Source organism: Panthera tigris, chromosome A3 (genome assembly GCF_018350195.1).
Source record: "Panthera tigris isolate Pti1 chromosome A3, P.tigris_Pti1_mat1.1, whole genome shotgun sequence".
Lineage (NCBI taxonomy): Eukaryota > Metazoa > Chordata > Mammalia > Carnivora > Felidae > Panthera > Panthera tigris.
The window spans coordinates 103,865,024-103,886,593 of record NC_056662.1 but is presented as its reverse complement, the minus strand read 5'-3'; the positions used below and the strand labels follow the sequence as shown (position 1 = coordinate 103,886,593).

Here is a 21,570-nt window from a genome sequence, read left to right as displayed (position 1 = left end):
AGACATGCTCTAGGCTTCAAAAAAAAGAATGACTCGAAAGCCAATTTCAGGATCATCAGTTTGAAACTACCTCCTCAGTTTCAGAGGGCACGGACATCACCTCCATTTCAACAGGCCAGATGGCCAACAACCAAAGTTTTGGAGGCAGGGATGCCCAGCAGGGCCTTGGTGGTGGGACTGCTGTACCAGTGGGCGCAGAAAGTGGGATCATGGCCTCAGTGGGTCTGTAAGGTGGGCCATCAAGTCAAAGAGCATTGTTCTCAAGATTTAAGACTTCATGGAGTTTGTCTTGCTATGTTTTGGACTTGCTAGAGACCTCTCACTCTTTCCTTCTTTCCTATTTCTCCCTTTTGGAATGACAATATCTATCATATGCCTGTCCCACAATCATATTTTGTAAACACATAACTTATCTGGTTTTACAGGTTCACAGCTGGACAAGAATTTTGCCTCAGGCTAAATTACACCTCAAGCCTCACACAGATCTGATTTACGTGATATTTAGGTAAGACTTCAGACTTGATGCTGGAATGAGTTAAGATCTGAGGGAATGCTGGGATAGAGCAAAGGTATTTTGCATGGTCATGAATTTGGGGGAGCCGCGGGCAGAATGCTATGGACTGAATTGTGTGTCCCCCAAATTCATGTTGAAGTGCTCTCAATGTGACTGTATTTGGACACAGAGCTTTTCAGAGGTAATTAAGGTTAAATGAGGTCATAAGGCTGGGGTCCTAACCAGATAGGACTTAAACCTTTACAGGAAGAGAAAGAGAAAGCTTTCTCTCACCTGTAAGCACAAAACAAACAGAAGAAGAAGAAGAAGAAGAAGAAGAAGAAGAAGAAGAAGAAGAAGAAGAAGAAAGAAAGAAAGAAAGAAAGAAAGAAAGAAAGAAAGAAAGAAAAAAGGGGGGGGGGGAAGGCTGTGTGAGGACACAGCAAGAACATGGCCTTCTGCAATCCAGGAAGAGAGCCCTCACCAGAGGCCAAAGCTGACACCTTGATCTTGGACTTCTCAGCCTCCAAAACTGAGAAATTCTGTTGTTTGAGCCACCCAGTCTATGGTGTTTTGTTATGGTAGCCTGAGAAGAGTGAGATAAAACATACTGGGGGGAAAAAGGAAGAAAAACAGAACCTCAGGAACCTTCGGAACTACAATCAAAGACCTAACATTCGTGTCATCAGGGTCCTGGAAGGAGAGAAGAAGTGAGGGCCAAAAAATGTATTCAAATAAATGAGGGCTAAATGTTCCCCAAATATGGCAAAAGACATAAACCTACAGACTGAAGTTCATAAAACAGGATAAACTCAAAGAAATCCACATCAAGACACACAAACTTGTGAAAACTAAAAACACAGTACTCAAAACATGTGCAATGACAACCTTTGAAGTTTCAATGAAAAAAATATATATGCAAAGGCATCGTCTGCTTCTACGCAAGAGTAAAATGGTGAAAGGAAGTATTTTGGACTCTTTTCAAGTCTTTCACAATCCAATACGCAGTGTAAGTTCAGGTCTACAACTAAATTTTACTATGGTATGAATAAGCCTAAAGTACTAACTACAGACAATTGAGGTAACATCTTTATAAATAAGCACATTCTCAGGGAACTTAGCTTAAAATAGGTAGCTTAAAATAGACTGAAAACATCAAAGGTCCCTGCTGTACTTTCTAGGCTGTCAGTCTTGACCCTTGGAGTTAACGCGCTTCTTAGCAGGCAGCAAATCAGCAAGCAAGATCTCAAAGACAGAAAGTGCAGAAGCAGACTGCGAGGCCAGTGTTCCTTGGCTTCAGGGTAGAAACTGCAACTGACCAACTGATGAATATTTCCCCAGTTGGGAGCACTCGTTTGAGCAGTTATCTCAATCAACATTTCTTGAGTTCATTCCCCCGGTTCTCTTTCTCTCTCCTTCCCATCTACCTCCTATGTGCCCTTGTACTTGAGCCTAAGGACAACTTCCCTTTCACCTCCACTCTCAACCCTGGACAAACTCATTGTGAATTCTCAATCTCTTATTTCTGCCTCTGCAACTTCCCTAAAGAACCACTCATCTCTTTAAAACTCCATCTCCTTAGCATTAAGAGACGACCCAGCCCAGACAAGATGTCTTCTTTCCATCATCGCACACCCTGTTTCTCTCTCAAGGATTTGGAAGCTTACATACACATTAGGGTGCTGGAAATAATCTTCCTCTTTCCCCAGGGAAATTCAAAGTCCTCTGTTGCACTGAAAAAAATGTAAAACTCCTCCTTCACATTCTAAGTAAGCTATGTCCCGTGTCACCAATGACTTCTCAATTAATATCTTGTTTGTAACACATTCTTAAACTCCTTTGTAGCGCTCACACCACGTTTAGTAAATGTTCAATAAAAATCTTCCAAATGTACCACATTTACATAGTCTTTATCCAGTATGAATTCTCTTTTGCTGGCCAAAGGCTGAATGCTCACTAAAGGCTTTTCCGTATTCTTTGGTTTTCCCTCCAGCATGAGTTTTCTGATGTTGAGAAAGGGATGAACTCTGGCTGAAAGCTTTTCCACATTCCTTACACTTATAGGGTTTTTCTCCAGTGTGAGTTTTCTGATGCTTTGTAAGAGATGAGCTCTGGCTGAAAGCTTTTCCACAGTCCTTACACTTGTAAGGTTTCTCTCCAGTGTGTGTTCTCTGATGACGAATGAGGGCTGAGCGGTCACTGAAGGCTTTGGCACAATCATTGCATTTATAGGGTTTCTCCCCAGTGTGAGTTCTCTGGTGTTGAGTCAGGGCTGAACAGTAGCCAAAGGCTTTCCCACACTCATTACACTCATAAGGCCTCTCCCCAGTATGAGTTCTCTGGTGCTGAATAAGGCCTGATCGATCGCTAAAGGCTTTCCCACATTCATTACACTTATAGGGTTTCTCTCCAGTGTGAATGACCTGATGCTGGGTAAGGAATGTGCTTTGGCTAAAGGCCTTCCCACATTCATTACACTCATAAGGTTTCTCTCCAGTATGAATTCGCTGATGTTGAGTGAGGTATGAGCTCTGATTAAAGGCCTTCCCACATTCATTGCATTCATAGGGTTTCTCTCCAGTATGAATTATATGATGCCGAATAAGGGCAGAGCGGTGACTGAAGGCTTTCCCACATTCGTGACACTCGTAGGGTTTCTCTCCAGTATGAATTCTCTGGTGTAGAGTAAGATGTATACTCTGGCTAAAAGCTTTACCACATTCATTACATTCGTAGGGTTTTTCTCCTGTGTGAATTCTCTGATGCAAGACAAAAGCTGAGTAGTAACTAAAGGCTTTCTCACACTCATTACACTTCCAAGGTTTCTTTTCTGCACAAACTTTCTCGTGCCTCATTAGATCTGAATTTTGTTTTAAGTTCTTTTTAAATGAATCACAGTTATGTAGTCTCTCTCCTTGCTGTTGAACAAGTAATGACCTTCGACTAAAACTTCTCCCAAATTCATGACACTGGTAACTTCTCTCCCCAGAAGATTTCTTCTGAGTGACAACCTCCTGTATTAAATGTTTCTCATGGTTTTCCTGCTGACTCTCTGAAGAATCCTCGTATTCACTGGAACTTTCCTTTGGAAATCTTGCTATTAACACCCCAGGGGCTGATTCTTCTTCAGAAATATCCTGCTCTGGAGTTAGGTCCTTACTCTCCGGTCTTGTCTCCCAGTCTGAAAGAAACAAAAATACACACGTACCATTTCCTACACAGGAAAGAAAAATATTTGATGTGGTAGGAAAATAATGAAAAACAAACAAATGAAAACATGCTTACAGGGAACACAGGAACTCGAAAGCTCTCAAAAATAGCTTTGCAATCTTGAGAGAACGTGAGAAAACAAAGATGGGGGGGGGGCAAAGAAGTTCAGCTGCACAAAAGGGAGACAGTGAGCAGGTACTCAAAATTCCTCTACCTAGTAGGGTAGGAGATGAGAAAGAATAACAGAGAAGACTAAACAGAGGTGATGTGGGGAAATGGCAGATAAGATTTTAGAAACCGGCTGTGGCAGAGACAGAGAAGACAGTCTTTCAGGGATTGCCCCCTATTACCCCCTCACTGGAGCTTCTGCGCTTCGTGCTTTGAGAATAGCCATCAGTAGCTGATCTCCTTGCCACCAATCCTTCCCCATCCTAGTATTTCCCAATCATTGCTAACAGACTAACCTTCAAAACTGTCGCTGTTAAACAAAAATCTCTGGTGGTTCTGTTGCCTCAAGATGAGACACAGATTCTCTAAGCTAGCATTCAAAGTGGTCCAGATCGACAAATTTACACCATCACAACGCTTGGTGATTAAGAAGTAACTGACTGGGGTGCCTGGGTGGCTCAGTCAGTTAAGCGTCTGACTTCAGCTCAGGTCATGATCTCACAGTCTGTGGGTTCGAGCCCTGCGTCGGGCTCTGTGCTGACAGCTCAGAGCCTGGAGCCTGCTTGGGATTCTGTGTCTCCTCTCTGTTCCTCCCCCGCTTACACACACACTCTTTCTCTCTCTCTTTCTCAGAAATAAAGATTAAAAAAAAAAGAAGTAACTGATCACCTTTGATTGCCCAATAACAACAAACTACAAACAATTAAATAGAATGAAGTTTAAAAAAAAATAAGGGGCGCCTGGGTGGCTCAGTCAGTTAAGCGTCCAACTTTTGATTTCAGCTCAGGTCTTGATCTCAGGTTTGTAAGTTCCAGCCCCGCATTGGGCTCTGCACTGACAGTGTGGAGCCTGCTTGGGATTCTCTCTCCCTCTCTGTCTAACCCTCCCCTGATCACATGCTCTTGCTCTCCCTCTTTCTCTCTCTCTCTCAAAATAAATAAATAAACTTACAAATATATACGTTTAGGGGCGCCTGGGTGGCTCGGTCGGTTAAGCGTCTGACTTCAGCTCAGGTCATGATCTCACGGTCCGGGAGTTCGAGCCCCGCATCAGGCTCTGTGCTGACAGCTCAGAACCTGGAGCCTGTTTCGGATTCTGTGTCTCCCTCTCTCTCTGCCCCTCCCCTGTTCATGCTCTGTCTCTCTCTGTCTCAAAAATAAATAAACGTTAAAAAAAAATTAAAAAAAAAAATATATATATATACATTTAAAAAAATGAGTAGCATGTAGGGAGGAGAAGGCCAAATCTCTACATGCTCAGATTGGTCCCAACTTGTCAGGATACCTGCTCCAAATCCTAGGCTTTTGAGTAAGAATTTTGGGATTAAAGTTAAAAATGCTAAAGATGTTTATTTTCAGGCTTAAACGGTCTTTAATTTCCATTCCAACCATGACTCTACATAAAATAAATCAATATAGGGGCGCCTGAGTGGCTCAGTCGGTTGGGCGTCTGACTTCAGCTCAGGTCATGATCTCGCAGTCCGTGAGTTCTAGCCCCGCGTTGGCCCTGTGCTGACAGCTTGGAGCCTAGAACCTACTTCGGGTTCTGTGTCTCCTTCTCTCTCTCTGCCCCTCCCCTGCTTATGCTCTGTCTCTCTCACTCTCAAAAATAAATGTTAAAAAAAATTTTTAAAAAGGGGTGCCTGGGTGGCTCAGTCAGTTGAGCTTCTGACTTCAGCTCAGGTCATGATCTCACAGTCTGTGAGTTCGAGCCCTGCATCGGGCTCTGTGCTGACAGCTCAGAGCCTGGAGTCTGCTTCAGATTCTGTGTCTCCCTCTCTCTCTGACCCTCCCCCATTCATGCTCTCTCTCTCTCTGTCTCAAAAATAAATAAACATTAAAAAAATAAAAATAAAATAAAATAATTAAAAAAATACATAAATAAAGTAAATCAATATAATACAATGTTGTGAGCTACACATCATAATCAGGGAAGTGCCTGGGATTTTAAAAAGCAAATAGACAGAAATAAGTTAAACGCAAATGGACTTTCAGCTAAGGGGTAGTGGAGGAATTAAATCCCAAATATTTGGAGAACACACAGCTGGTGGAAGAAAATAAGAGACTGCTTGTCTGGTGTTAAGGGTTCGAGTTGGAGAATACAGAAGATAAAACGGTTAGGCAGGTAGTAACAAAAACTTTAGAAGCAGGTAGAATAATACAGAACTGGCAGAGTGGGGAATCTAGTAGTGATATGCTGCGTCAGTTAGATAAGGGTAAGACCAAAGGAAGTAAAACTAGCTGGCAGTCTATTGCAGTATCTAGTTGGATAGAAATGATCAGGTCAAATTCATGGTATCTATCACAAAAAAGTTACCAGGACTTAATAGTTATCATTTACTTAGCATTTAGCTAGGTACTAGTCGAAGCATTTCTCTTGGATTACTTCATTTGATCCTCACAGCAAATCTAGGAGTTAAGTGCGATCATTATCCCCATTTTATAGCTGGGGAATTTGAGTCACAGAGAGGATAATTCACTTGTCAAAGGTCACAGGGCTAGTAAGTAGTTGAGACCGGCTTTGAACAAAGTGGTTTCAAAATCTGCACTCAACCACTATACTATGCTGCGTCCACTTACATAGAGAGAAAGGCAAGGGGAAACTCAGAGATTGATTTTTAGTCAATCTGTGACAATCTGGTCTGAGACAAAAAGTCACTTATCCTGCAGAGATAAAAAATATATGAAAAAGCCTAGTTTAGAACCTAACACCCAAACATATAATTAACAAATATTAAAATGTTGATTTCATGGGAATGCAAGCTGGTGCAGCCACTCTGGAAAACAGTGTGGAGGTTCCTCAAAAAACTAAAAATAGAGCTACCCTATGACCCAGCAATTGCACTACTAGGCATTTATCCAGGGGATACAGGTGTGCTGTTTCGAAGGGACACATGTACCCCCATGTTTATAGCAGCACTATCGACAATAGCCAAAGTATGGAAAGAGCCCAAATGTCCATCGATGGATGAATAAAGATGTGGTGTATGTATATATATATATATATATATATATACACACACACACACACACACACACACACACACACAATGGAGTATTACTTGACAACCAAAAAGAATGAAATCTTGCCATCTGCAACTACGTGGATGGAACTGGAGGGTATTATGCTAAGTAAAATTAGTCAGTCAGAGAAAGACAAATATCATATGACTTCACTCATAAGAGGACTTTAAGAGACAAAACAGATGAACATAAGGGAAGGGAAGCAAAAATAATATAAAAACAGGGAGGGGGACAAAACAGAAGAGACTCATAAATATGGAGAACAAACAGAAGGTTACTGGAGGGGGTGTGGGAGGGGGGATGGGCTAAATGGGGAAGGGGCACTAAGGAATCTACTCCTGAAACCATTGTTGCACTATATGCTAACTAATTTGGATGTAAATTTAAAAAATAAAATTAAATTAAAAGACCTAAAAAAAAAAAAAAGAAAAAAAAGAAACAATCATGCTTAGTGGATTTTCAGGATACAATTATCCCCAGGTAGGAAATAAATATGGTTTCAATGGTGACTCATCAAAAAAAAAAAAAAAATATGTTGATTTCATTGTACCTTATCTGGGGAAAAGAATTGGTTTGAAAGGGTGGAAAGTATTACTTTCTAAAAAAAATTTTTTTTTTTAATTATGAATTTTAATAGATGACCATCCACAGAGCTGGAATGTGGCATGGGAGAAAGGGACTTCACTTCAACCTTTTCACGGGTCTAACGAAATCTGGAAAGGCTCCTCCACAAGCACTTTGAAGATGCTTTGGTCCATTTGATCCCAATGACCATCTGGGTTTTATGTCATCACTCACCTGAAAGAGCTGCTTTTGAGACTTCTCTCTCCAGCTCCTTTCCGCACTCCAAAGGAGAGATCGCATCAGGCTTGGAAATTGGAAGCCCTGCTCATGGGAAAAGAATAGTTTGGTCAAGAGTTCGGTGTGATTTCCTTGGTTGTTAGGAGAGACAGCATAAGAGAAAGAAAGAGAGAGGCTGGTTTTGGATTTCTCCCTCAATGGTGCTTAAAAGAAGGGAGGAAGAGGATATGGGGTCTATCTGAGCAGAACAACTGAGTCTCTATTAAAAGAATAGCTCTCTCTATTAAAAGAATAAGCATCCATTTCTTAAGAGGTATCTTCACTAGAATTTCATCTCAACATCCTTGGTCATGGAGTAGAGAAGAAGGATGCTACCACCTAGGCAAATATAATCAAAAGGTGTCCATCTCTAACTGTGGGAGGGTTAAACGTGTATCCAGAAACAAAAGTAGACATTGCCTGTCTCAGGACTTACACGACGATGAAGAATCCTTGAATCTAAGAACCTCAGAACTCCTAGGAACTAAGGAAGCAAAGAAACGACACTGGGTAAGTTCAAAGTGGAGGAGGGAGCTGTCCTTACCCAGCAAGACCAGATTCCTGTGCTTCTCAGGCACATCTCCCTGAGGAGGGTTCAGCTGCTTCCACTGGGTGAGAGCCTCGGCCATATCCCTGATTACCAATGACTCCTGAAAAAGCAAACACACCAGTGCTCACCAAGGGATCTTCCAGAAGCCTCTGAGAAGCACTCAGAGCAGAAAGAGAGGATGGACACGAGGGTTAGACAAAATGACGTCTAACATCCCTTCCAACAGTAAGATTCTCTGGTGTATCTGTAGCCACAGACTCACTCCTTGCCTCAATGTATCAGAATTGCATGTAACCGGAAAGAAGGAAGGAACCTTCGTTGTAAAATCTGAAGGCACCAAGTCATTAATTTATGCATTGGTAAATTAAATTATAGAACTACAGACATCGTTACCATTTAGACATGGGAAAGTGGAGAAAATATAATTATGAGTTAACTCTGTTCTTTGTGATATGGTTTTAAAATATAAGGGGTTCAAGAAATAGGAAACAGTTTTCTCTCTAATTCTCCTTTGAGAACACAATCAGTCCAATACGTATTAAAAATTGAGATGTTTGCTACACGTCACAGAATATATATTTGTAAAACAGTGTCTCAAGCCCAAAGTATGAAAGTTCCTAACGTGTTCTCACCATTTCTCATAGTGGCCCTGATCAATCTGATAGCCCCCGTCCTTTTTTCCATGTACTTTCTAACCTATCTTACACGACTCCCCCCATGTCCCCTGTGTTCCAGTTGGTGGCTGCCTTTCAGCTGCTTGAAATGCGTGCCACATTCCCTTTTACCCCTTTCTACATGCTGCTTCCTGTTCTTGAATGTTCTCCCCCATCTGATCCTTTCAGCTATTTAAAAAAAAAATTTTTTTTTTAATGCTTATTTATTTTTGAGAGAGAGAGAGAGACAGAGCGTGAGCAGGGAAGGTACACAGAGAGAGAGGGAGACACAGAATCCCCAGCAGGCTCCAGGCTCCAAGCTGTAAGCACAGAGCCTGCAGGGCTTTTCAGCTATTTTAATCCTACTCACACTTCAGATCTCAGCTCAGTTGTTACCTCCTCAGAGAAGCCTTCCCTGGGCTTGTAGGGTTGTAGCACCAAGTTCACTTGGATTTTGCACACACTGAGGGGACTTTGTGATTGACGTCTGTCTCTCTCATTGGACAGTGAGCTCCATGAGAACAGAGGCTAACCAGGTCCAATTTTGCTCACCGAAGCAACCCTAGTTATCTGGCACAGCGCAGGAACACTAAGTATGTGTCAAACAGCTGAATGAAGGAAGGAACACAGGAAGTTTGCACGGGATGTTCTATAAAAGTGTGTGTGGGAGGGGCGCCTGGGTGGCTCGGTTAAGCATCTGACTCTTGATTTCAACTCAGGTCATGATCTCACAGTTCATGAGTTTAAGCCCCACATCAGGCTCTGTGCTGATAGTGTGGAGCTTGCTTGGGATTCTCTGTCTCCCTCTCTCTCTCTGCCCCTCCCCCACTCACTCTCACTCAAAAAAGAATATGCGTGGGAACAGAGGTGGAGAGGGGAACAGAACATATCATACATTGAAAACACTGCAGGAGGGCAAGCCTAACATTGATCTAGATGGCAGGCACAAAGTTCAGACTGTCTACTAAAATGTAGGGAAAGGGAACAGAGTGGGTAATGGTCCTCTGAATCTATAGCTGAATCGATTTCCTGCTAAGACAGATGTCTAATAATTTTTCTCATTCTACACGAAAAAAACTTTCTGTACAACTTTAATTGTGATACATTAAAACAGACCAGTCTCTGGGATGCTAGCAAATCAAACAGTCTTGTCTTGCTTTGAACCACCACTTTTGCCATAGCTCCCTGAGCGCATAAATGAATATACTGGGTGATTTTGCTTGCAGTCAGCATTCTAACGTTTATGACACAGCCCTCTAAAACAACTGGTAAAATAATTCGCAAAATAAAATAAAGTTAAAAGAACTACCTACTTGGAAAATCCCCTGCTCGGAATAATTTAACTCTTTATTTCCCACATTTCATGACCTGAGCTAAAGTCTGAGGCCTCACAGACTGAGCCACCCAGTTGCCTCTATTTAAGTTTCTGGTCCCTTAAGACCGTATGCCTCGGGAGTGATCACACAGCAATACAATTTTTATGGTCTTCTCTCTTTACAAACAATGCTAACAGTAACAGACTAACCGGCACTCCTTTTAGACTTTAGTTCCCCGAGAGAACCGCAGCAGTCGAACTCGTTCATGGAGTTGCTGCCCTGCGTGCATGTGCTGGAGTTGGAAGACACAGGAAGATCAACCGGAAACTGTCCAGCAGATGCTACTTTCTCTCCCCTGTTTTCCGAACGAGATCTACAAATTCAGATCAGAGTCCCCAGTGTTTCACAGTGCGCTGTGAGGCAGGTCTGAAGTTGTCAAACAGTCCCAGTGCCTTTCCCACAGAGTCTGCCATTGTCTCATCATCCGAGGCCAGATCCAGCAGAAGCACCTTGACTAACTTCCCTTCAATCCGAGGGAGGCGTGTTTCATCTTGCCGGGCCTCTACAAACTTTCGTGGGGCTTTAGTTACCTTTGGAATGAGACCCAGCGTAGGTTTTCTTGCAGTCTGGCTACGGACCTAAGCTTCCCTTACCACACTTCAGGTCACTCTACAGTGACACACATAGCCTTTGAAGACCTCCAACTCACTTACAGACTTTTGGCCAAAGCCAAAGCAATACAGAATAATTCTGTATTCTATTCTCTAATTACCTACTCTCATATTTTCCAAAGTGCAGCTTTTATCCCAGTATTTTTTATCCCAAGTTCTCTAGAGGATGGGGGTGGGGAGGGTGGGGGGGGAAGGAAAACCTCTTCCAAGGCCTTTTAGGACTTGTCTGTACCAGTCATTTCTGTATGAAATGACTTTCATTTTTGCTGATTAGCTATCTTTTTTTTTTTTTTATCTCTATCTTATTTCCTCAGTAAATTTCATGAGGCAGGGAAACTGGCTTTTATCACTTTGCATCTGACCATGAGGCCAATGACAGTGCTGAAGAGCTAGTAAGAGTGAATCGAGTACTAAGTGGATCAAGAAGTAATGCTGAAAGGAAAGTTCTGCACAAGTAAGGAGCATTTACTGTCAGGCTCGTCACTCATCATTTTATCAGGATGAACTCAGTGGTCTAGGAATCAGGGCTGAGCGATTCCATAACAATGGCAGAAACTGTATTCCGGTTCTGAGAACAAAAGAAAAAAAAAAGAAAACCAAACCCACCTGGGACGCAGCGGTCAGCAACACAGTGATCATGCCATTTTCTTTAGGGTTTTCAGCACCGGGAAGGTCTGAGTCCTCAGAAAGCGACCCTACAAGTGGAGATAGGAGCCATGACGATTACTCTTGCCTTGCAGTAAACTTGCAGAAACTTCCATACACAGCTACTTGTCACCTAAGAAAAGCCAACACAGGAAATCAAGGCACAATCCCGCAACATCCCTGAATCAAGACAAACACGACCTCCCATTCCTCCTATCCTCTGCCCTTAAATTCTAGTAGAACTCTGCAGTGAACATCTAGACACATAAATTAAATACGTTATTTCTATCTATCATCTGCTGAATGACAAAGTAATACTCAAGAGTCTGTCCATCCGTTCCTCACTTAATGGTTCATTCCTGTCCTATTCCAGAATCACAGGATGAAGGAAGACTAGTAAATTCCTTTTGAACACTGGCTTTTCAGATATAATACTGGCATTCTTGGAAAAGCGATGAGTCTTATGGGAGGAAAAAAATCCAGTCTTCTAAACAAATCCTGTGACTTCTAGAAACCTCACTTTCTGCATCTGCAAATGGGTACAACAATCTTCTTCCTACCACCTTACAGGGCTCCCGTGAGGACAAAACGAAGTCATTATCAAAAGCCACATTGTCGGGGTGCCTGGGTGGCTCAGTCGGTTAAGCGGCCGACTTCGGCTCAGGTCATGATCTCCCGGTCCGTGGGTTCGAGCCCCGCGTCGGGATCTGTGCTGACAGCTCAGAGCCTGGAGCCTGTTTCAGATTCTGTGTCTCCCTCTCTCTGACCCTCCCCCGTTCATGCTCTGTCTCTCTCTGTCTCAAAAATAAACATTAAAAAACAAAATTAAAAAAAAAAAAAAGCCAAATTGTCAAATCTGGTGATCTGGGGGACAAGGGAGGCACACATCATCCTAAAGACGCGCAGGGCAATCGGGTAGCGGGCTCTCCCTCAAAACCCTAACGGGAAACCAACCAGTTGGAAAGGGCTGTCGTCTCACAGAGAAGAGGTGATGCTTCTCCTTCCAGAGCCTGCCCCAGCCAGAGGGCAGCCTTTCCCTTCTTTTCTCTCCAGCAGGCTCTGCGGCTGCATCCCTCCGAAATTCTCACCTCTGCCCCCAGGCTCCATGGAGACTCCCTCCCCTGGCCCGCGCAGGCGACGACGGCCGCGGAAGAAGGGCGCAGCGAACGCGCGAGGGACCCCGGGGGTCCGCCGCTCTGGTGCACTCAGAGGCCCGGGAACTCGCGCGCGACCCTCGCAGGGCAGCCTGGCGCCACCCCGGGGCCCTCCCGCCGCCCTCCTTCCGTCCACTCAGACTTGGAAGGACCCGCGCTTAGGCCTCCTCCACCCCAGGTTCGACCTCCCGCACCACGCAGAAGCAGCCCCGGCCTAGCAACAAAGGCATCTAAGAGCCGGCCGGGCCAAGTTGAGCCGGCCCGATCTCGAGGCTGAACTACGACTCCCAGAATCCTCCGCGGGGCGCGGCCTACGTCACCGGTGGCCGCTTCCCAGAGGACTCTGCGGGATGTTGGCCAGGCGAACCTCCCCACTCCCGGCCGGCACTGTACCGAAGTTGCGCACTTACTGGGTCGCCGAGAGAGTTAGGCCCCTGAGAAACCCTTCCAAGCGTGTTAGGCCCTCCTTCTTGGATGCGGACGCTGGGCCCCGGCTCAGAAGATGTATTCGGCCGCACTAACTCCCGCCTCGCAGAGGACGTTCACTGCCCCGCAACCGTGACGAGCCAAGGGCGCCACCCCCGACCTACCCTGGATTCCCTCTCTACCGGCGGTGCTCCCTCGGGAGGGGAGGCCGCCGCATCGGTGCTTCCTCGGGAGGAGAGGCCGCCGCATCGCTTCCTTTCTGCGCCCATTATCATCAGTCCGCCCATTGTGGCGGGAACAGAGATGATATAAAGTAACCGCAGCCTCTAAACCAGTGGTTCTCAAACTGTACCATGACCACCTGGAAGTCTTGTTAAAACAGTGCTAAACTCAACCCTTAATCAGGAATCTGGAGTGGGACCTGAGCATTTGCATTCCTAACGAGTTCCTAAGGGATGCTGAAGCTGCTCATTTGGAAACCAACTAAATGTTGGAATCCCTGGACCGCTCTTCTTTTTCTGTGAACACTTCTCAGTAATCTTGTTCAATCTAGATGTTCTATATACCATCCAAATGTGATCAACTCCCAATATATCTCCAGCATGGGTTTCTCCTCTGACCTTGAGCTGTCTCCTCAACTCCTTACTTGTTTAATGAATATCTCTAGTATAGGACGTTCAAAACTGAATTTTTGAGATCCTTCCTCCCCCAATGCCATAACTCTTACTCCTGCAGTTTTCCCTCCTTCAGTAAATGGCAACTCGTCCTTCTAGTTGCCCAGTTCAAACAGCTTGTGGTCATCATTCTCTTTATCACACAACCCACATCCAGTTCCTCTGCAAATCCTGTTGGCTGTACTCTCAAAATACATACAGAATCTGACCACTTCTCACCACCTCCAGTGCTGCCACCCTGGTCTAAGCACCCATCATCTGTTGCCTGGATCACTACAAATGCCTGCCAACTGGTCTCACTCCTACTCTTGCCCTGTTTATCCTATTCTCAACACACCTGCTCTCCTATCTCCAAACAAAGCCAAAGTCCTTACAATGGCCCACAGAGCCCTTCAAGATCTCCATCATCCACACTAACTCTCTGATCTCCTCTTTTACCACTTTCCCCTTATTTGTTCCGCTGCAGCCATACTGGCCTGTCATTCTTCAACTGAATTGAAGCATGCTTCCACTATGGAGCCTTTGTGCTTGTTCCTCTGCCTGGATAGACACCCTGGGTAGATACTCCCAGGTATCCACAGAGCTTGCTCTCTCACCTCCAGACCTTTTCCATAGCACTTTTCTATTTCTAACATGTAATTAATTTTGTTTATTGGGGGTGTCTTCCAACACTACAGATTAAACTCCATGGGAGGAGTATCCCAGAGTATTTACTGCTACTTAGATAAACAGTAACTGAGTATATTCTCTGTACTTGTAGAGAAGGTACAAATGCCCGAAACTAATACTGTCCTTGTTGCTTTTCTTGGCTTTCATTTGGGGTGATTTTGGAAAACTTGGACGTCCTTTGTAACCCTCCTTTTATTTACAGAGGCTCTACTTTAAAGTTTCGGGGATTTTTTTTTTTTAGAATTGGGGAGGGGCAGAGAGAGCGGGGGGTGGGATGGGTAGGGGTTGGGGAAGAGAGGGAGAATCCCAAACAGGCTCCCTGCTGTCAGCATGGAACCCCAACTGGGGCTCAATCTCACGAACCATGAAATCATGACCCGAGCAGAAATCAAGAGTCAGATGCTTTAGTGACTGAGCCACCCAGGTGCCCCCAGAGGCCCTACTTTAGAAATAAGGTAGCCCTAGACACTACCAGCTGGCCCAAGCACATAAATTGGTGTCCCACAGTAGAGTGGAGCTGGAACACTTTAAGATAAAAATCCCCAATGAGTCCCCATCGTCTCTTAAGGGTAGATTGTCCTTGAGTTTTCCTAAATTTACTGAGGGCTTCTGTTTCCCTTTAGTCTGTGTTTGCCACAACATCCCACCAGGAACACATCTTTGCATTCCTTAAGAAGCTGCCTTTAAAGGCCATTTACTTTGATGTGAAATTGATATATAGAGAGATATCAAAGGATATGCAGAGGATATAAAAGGAATCCTTTAGTGACCTTGGAAGAGGGCAAAACCGGAAATGTAAAGGTAGGATTTGGGTGGCAAACAGATGGAGGTTTCAGGGACATGAGATTCAACAGAAGAGAGAGGTGCTAAAGGTCTCGGGTACTGAGAGAGGAAGGCAGATGTGAGACAGGCAATCAAACTTGGGAGTGAAATAGCAAAGGCAATAAATCAGGCCTGAGTCAAGTACCTAGTTATGTTACATGTTACCTTTGGGCACATATCCTCAGCTCTTTGCTCCAACTCAGCTGCCAGAACCTGTGAACTAACTCAGACATTTGATTGCACCACCTCCAGCTGTACAGTTATCTGCTGGGAGTGCCAGTCTCTCCCCGTTGCTTGCCACAGCCCAGACAACTGCACAGCTCCAGTTTCTGGTTCCTTGCACCACTTCCAGGCTTGCTGAAGTGCCACACAGTGGCTTGGGATCTGGCCTCTCTAGGGGTGGCTGGATGATGCAACCTGAAAGTGTGGGGTAAACAGGAGGAATCTGATCAGTTAAATTCCTTCTGCCCATCAACTTTTAACAGGAATTTCCTTTGGCTGTGAATATAGTGGTTAAATACATAAGGGTTTATTTTCTCTCATTCAAGATTAGGATTAGGCAGTCCAGAGCTGGTATGGAGTCTTCATAAGATCACCAAGGAATCAGAAGTCTTTTGCTTTTCTCCCTTCCCATCCTTCAGGCATGGCTTATATCCTCAAAGTCACAAGATGGCTGCTGAAATTCCAGCCACTAAATCCACATTCCAGGTAGAGAAGAAGGGAAGAGCAAAAGCAAAAGGGTTTTTTTTTTTTTTTTAAGCTGTTCATCCCTTTGAAGGTGTCTCCAAAAGTCCTGTCCAACAAATTCCAATTATATTAACATATCATTTGCTTGATATTTGACACATCAATACATTACTGGCCTGACATTTGATATATCAGTATTTCATTGGTCTGACTAGCCATACCTCACTACAAGACAGGCTGAGAAATAAAGCTGAGCACTCTGCTGTGCTCAGAAGAGCCTTGGATTTCCTATTGTTAAGAACGAAAAAAAGTACACCTACAACTTAGGCAACTAACGGCTTCTGCCACAGTAAGCATTAGTTAATGCTTATTATCAACACTAGCTATTGCAAGGTTGCTTAATCATGAGGTTCTACAAAGTGGCTCAATAAGTTGATCCTAGTTTATTTGGTCAATTGCCTCTTCTGCAGACTTTGCATAGGTTTTAGACACATGTGTGAAGGGAAGGAAAGGAATCCACATCTTTACAGGATACTTATGGCATGCTTAGCAGGTTGGACATGAGATCTTTGATCATCATGGGGACTGATTTTTTTGTGGCCTCTGCTATTGGGCTTCACTATTAACTCCATTTGTCCTTTCCAAGGTCCCAGGTTCCTGCCCATTAACAAGATGAAAGAAGAGAGCGTCATGCTCATTCTCTATCCTTCATCGATTGTAATGCCAATATGGTACAAGAAATTAAAATAGGGGCGCCTCGCTGGCTTATTTGGTGTGACTCTTGGAGTATGTGACTCTTTTTTTTTTTTTTAAGTTTATTTATTTGAGTGAGAGAGAGAGAGAGAGAGCGCGCAATCAGGGGAGGGGCAGAGAGGGGGAAAGAGAGAGAATCCCAAGCAGGCTTTGCACTGTCAGCACGGAGCTTGATGCAGGGCTCAAACTCACGAACTGGGAGATCATGACCTGAGCCAAAACCAAGAGCCAGACGCTTGACTGACTGAGCCACCCAGGCACCCCAAGTGTGCAACTCTCATCTTGGGGTTGTGAGTTCAAGCCTGACATTGGGTGTGGAGCCTACTTAAAAAAAAAAGAAAAGTGGGGCGCCTGGGTGGCGCAGTCGGTTAAGCGTCCGACTTCAGCCAGGTCATGATCTCGTGGTCCGTGAGTTCGAGCCCCGCGTCAGGCTCTGGGCTGATGGCTCGGAGCCTGGAGCCTGTTTCCGATTCTGTGTCTCCCTCTCTCTCTGCCCCTCCCCCGTTCATGCTCTGTCTCTCTCTGTCCCAAAAATAAATTTAAAAAAAAAAAAAAAGAAAAGAAAAAGAAAAGAAAAGAACTGGGGGCACCTGGGTGGTTCAGTCTGTTAAGCACCCGACTTCGGCTCAGGTCATGATCTCACGGTTCGTGACTTCGAACCCTGCGTCAGGCTCTGTGCTGACAGCTCAGGGCCTGGAGCCTGCTTTGGATTCTGTGTCTCCCCCTCCCTCTGCCCCCGCTTGCATTCTGTCTCTCTAAAAAATAAAATGAGGGGCGCCTGTGTGGCTCAGTCGGTTGAGTGTCCAACTTTGGCTCAGGTCATGACCTCACGGTCTGTGAGTTCGAGCCCTGCATCGGGCTCTGTGCTGACAGCTCAGAGCCTGGAGCCTGCTTCGGATTCTGTGTCTCCCTCTCTCTCTGCCCCTCCCCCGCTCATGCTCTTTCTCTCTCTCTCTCTGTCAAAAATAAATAAACCTTAAAAAAAAATTTTTTTTTAATAAAATGAAAACATTGAAAAAATTTTAAAAAAGAAAAAAGAAAAGAAAAGAAAAGGAAAGAACTGTGCTTTTTAAAAAACACACCTAGACATGAGGAACCTGTCCTCATCTTGGTGTTCATGTTCTCTCAGCTGCTCCAGGGAATTACTGCTTTATTACTAAGCAGGAATTCCCAGGATGTAGGTGTGAGGAAGTCAATCTCTGCCTCCACTGTGTAGGCGTGGATAGGACAGTCTGCATTTTGGTTTCACAGATACTGATGTTGAGGGCAAGAAGGACATCATGTCTCATAGACCCGGTGGCCCGGCTCTCAGCTACAGCCTCATGTCTGCTGTTTGGTACTAAAGGAGGACTGCTCATGGATGACCTAGGCCTGGAGTTAACTTTGCTTTGTGATATTCTTTGAGATTAGACATAGCGCCATCTCCTGGTTCACTGTGGCTGACTTCTTCAGCCTGGAACCCCACCCAGCTGCCATGGCTGTAGCTGGCTTGCAACTGGACTGAGAACTTTCGGCATAAATATTCTTTCCCTTCAGCATTTATACACGAATACATTGTGAGAAAGGGAAGGTGTTATGTCAAAATATGGATGGAATGGCAGAGCTACACTAAGGAATTTTAGTTAGCAATGAGACTAAACACATGTAACACAAAAACACAACCGCTAACCTGGAAACAAGGGTGATGGGTTAGTCTACTAGAGACCAAAGGTCAGGTTAGAGGGCAGAAGAGCCAAAGTTCAGGGTCAGGTTAGAGGGCAGAAGAGCCAAAGTTCAGAAGAGCCAACTGATGCTGGATGATGTCCCTAGTGAAGAACAGGGCATACCCAAACCAGGACTCCAGGAACCTCAAAGAACAGTAGATTAAGAGCTAATAGCACAATTATCATGAAGGTATTTACAGTCCTACAGATGTATTAGCTTCATGTTAATTTTCTTACTGAAGTCTCTAGTTCTGGAAAGTGCTTTTGATTGAGGACTCAAGTTCTCATGACTAGACAGGTATTCATTCATTGAGAAAATATATAATAAGTGGCAGGCATCACACTGAGGACACAGCAGCTCACAGGTATGAAATAGTTCCTGTTCTTATGAAGTGGTCTAGAAATTAAAAAAATTAATTAATTATACATAAATACATAAATAAATAAATAAATACAAACATACAATGCTTATCTCTGGGTCCCCTTCAAACACTTACAAAACATATTGATTGGAGAGCTTCTGACCAATTTGGGGATCCTCGGGGTATTATATTAAGTATGAGGCATCCCAGTGGAAGTCTATGGCACGGTCCATTAAGACTATTTATTGAGCCTCTAGTACCAAATGGAGACATGAGAATATGCGGTAGTTAGAAGGTGCTCAAACACAAATCTTCATTATCTTGCATAAAAGCATCTTAAGTCTCTGTGGGGGCCCCCTGCCGGGCTGGAGCACCTCTGTGACATTCTGACGGCTGCCTGGCATAACGTCGCTGATGTTGGATGATAGATGACTTACAACTGAACACCTTCCCACACACGCTGCACTCGTAGGGCTTTTCTCCAGTGTGCACTCTCTGATGCTGAGTAAGTCGTCTTTTCTGAAGGAAGGCTTTCCCACATTCAGTGCACTCATAGGGCTTGTCTCCGCTATGAATTTTCTGATGCTGATTAAGGGACGAGCGGTCAAAGAAAACTTTCCCACACTCATTACATTCAAAAGGGGTCTCTCCAGTGTGTGCTCTCCGGTGGCGAATGAGGGAGGAGCGGTCAAACAGGGCTTTGCCACAGCCCTTGCATTCATAAGGCCGCTCTCCAGTGTGAGTGAGCTTGTGGCGAGCGAGGATGCTCTTCTGGCTAAAGGATTTCCCACATTCTGTGCACTCATAAGGACTTTCTCCAGTATGAATTCTCCGATGGCGAGTAAAAGATGAGCGGACAAAGAAAGCCTTGCCACATTCGTTACATTTAAAGGGCTTCTCTCCGGTATGAGTTCGCTGGTGTTCAGTAAGGGTTAATCGGTCATAGAAAGTTTTCCCACATTCGTTGCATTCAAAGGGGCTCTTCCCAGTGTGAGACATCAGATGTTTCTTAAGACTACTTCTATAGCTGAAGGCTTTCCCGCATTCTTTACAGTTGTAGGGCTTCTCTCCGGTGTGAGTCCTTTGATGGCGAGTGAGGGATAAGTGGTTATATAAGGTCTTCCCACATATGCTGCATTCAAGGTTTCTCCCCTTACTGTTGGTTTTCTTGGCAAGAGTGGATCTTTGCCTGGAGTCCTTCTCCTTGGGGGAGGATTTCTTCAAAATCTCCCCCGATAGATGTTCTTTCTTTGTGCCCCTGAGGTTTTCTGAGCCAAGTGCAGGACCCAGAGGACCATCTTTTCTGAGTTTTTCCATTAGTGTCTTTTGCAACTTTCCTTTTTTAGAAATATCCTGGCTTTTAGTTGAGTCCCAGCTCTCAAGTCTAGCATTCTGGTCTGAAACAAATAGAAAATATAGATATGACTGGGTCTTAGTGCTAGTGAAAAAGAGAACATTATCTTTGTTCAGAAAAGAATGAATATAAAATACTTCCTGGTTTATTGTAACTCCTCAAAAGCAAAGCATCAGAGAGAGGCTGAAAAATGGCAGAGGAAAACAGAGGAACAGAGATGGAAGTGGAAGGTGGTCATTTCGCCCACTAAACAAGTTTCTGTTATTCGTTCATTATATATTTTCTAGGTGCCTACAAAGTGGGAGGCACAATAGAAGTCACTGGGACTCTAATGAACAAGACAGACATGGTCCCTGCCCTCATGATGCTTATATTCAACACGACAGGAGACAAAGAAAAAAACAAATAAAACACCACAGAGTGCAGAAAAATAGGCTATGCACAAAGAAGCATGGAAATGACTAGGCAGTTTATTACAGGTCAATGAGTTTAAACAGCAGAGGGTAAGTGGAGAGGCCGGCCTGGACCTGAGAAAGTGAACTGTCAGTGACTACTGAACGGTTTTTAAAGGAAGAGGAAGGAGATATGGTAAAGGATAAGTAGGAAAGATAAAAAAAGTGTTATCAGAGTTCATTATAAATAGGTCTCAACCTTCCCCCAACCCCCTTGCTACCTGTTCATTCATCTGATAAATACCTGAGTGCGTGCGATGTACCAGGTACTATTCAAAACGTTGGGGATACAGTAGTGAACGATACAAAACCTCTGATGGAGTTTACATTTTAATTAGTGGGCAGGTATGGACAGACAGTGAACAAAATAAAGAAGTAAAAAAATACAGTACGTTAGGAAGACAGACTGGGAAGAGAGCTAGATAGTGCAGGGGCTGGGGAGGGGGAAGGTGATGGAGAGATTGCAATTAAAGATAGGGTCATCCTCCCCCGTTCATGCTCTGCCTCTCTCTGTCTCAAAAATAAATAAACATTAAAAAAAAAAAAGACTGATGATGTTGAACATCTTAAAAAAAAAAAAAAAAAAAAAGAAAAAAGAAAAAAAAGATAGGGTCATCAGGGCAGGCCTGACTGAGAAGGCAGCACATTTGAGCAAAAACTTGAAAAGGGTGACAGGAAAGCCACATGACTATCTGGGGGAATGAGTGTTCCAGACAAAAGCAGTGAACATCTCCACAGGCCTAAGAGGTCCTGAGGAATGGTCTCTGCAAGTGAACTGTCTATCGAAATCCTATCTGCCTAGTTTACACATACCTAAATAAGTACTTCCTGGGGCTTCTCTTTCTTCATCTTCCTGAAAATCAAGTGTCCATGGCTCTTCACCTCTTTTCAACTGGAAAATCACATCAGGTTTAGGAACTAGAAGTCCTGCTCACAAAGGACAAA

The 21,570-nt window shown here is 44.2% G+C and overlaps 2 protein-coding genes across 2 annotated transcripts in view; both read right to left on the bottom strand.

Annotated features, from left to right (window-relative positions):
- Positions 1 to 1,016: 1,016 nt before the first annotated feature.
- Positions 1,017 to 11,753, bottom strand: LOC122230426 (zinc finger protein 501-like). The gene is made up of 4 exons (XM_007082363.3): positions 11,531 to 11,753; positions 8,279 to 8,384; positions 7,693 to 7,779; positions 1,017 to 3,674 (listed from the first exon to the last, which is right to left on the bottom strand). The coding sequence occupies exons 1-4, from the start codon at positions 11,561 to 11,563 to the stop codon at positions 2,404 to 2,406; spliced, it is 1,497 nt and encodes a 498-aa protein (XP_007082425.3). The 5' UTR covers positions 11,564 to 11,753; the 3' UTR covers positions 1,017 to 2,403.
- Positions 11,754 to 15,239: 3,486 nt separating this feature from the next.
- Positions 15,240 to 21,570, bottom strand: part of ZNF2 (zinc finger protein 2) — a 36,671-nt gene continuing 30,340 nt past the window's right edge. The window contains exons 10-12 of the mRNA XM_042979847.1: positions 21,439 to 21,552; positions 18,695 to 20,216; positions 15,240 to 15,731 (exon numbers count right to left, since the gene is read on the bottom strand). Of these exons, the coding sequence (XP_042835781.1) occupies positions 19,156 to 20,216; positions 21,439 to 21,552 (1,175 nt within the window). The 3' untranslated portion in view covers positions 15,240 to 15,731; positions 18,695 to 19,155. The remainder of the gene's footprint in view (positions 15,732 to 18,694; positions 20,217 to 21,438; positions 21,553 to 21,570) is intronic.

Bases quoted from the DNA above. Each gene is read 5' to 3' on its own strand.
- LOC122230426 (XM_007082363.3), bottom strand. From the start codon at position 11,563: ATGATCACTGTGTTGCTGACCGCTGCGTCCCAG. The intron at 8,385-11,530 runs GTGGGTTTGGTT...TTGCTTTTTCAG, and splicing joins TGCTGACCGCTGCGTCCCAG to GAGTCATTGGTAATCAGGGA. The intron at 7,780-8,278 runs GTAAGGACAGCT...TCCCATGAGCAG, and splicing joins CAGGAATCTGGTCTTGCTGG to GGCTTCCAATTTCCAAGCCT.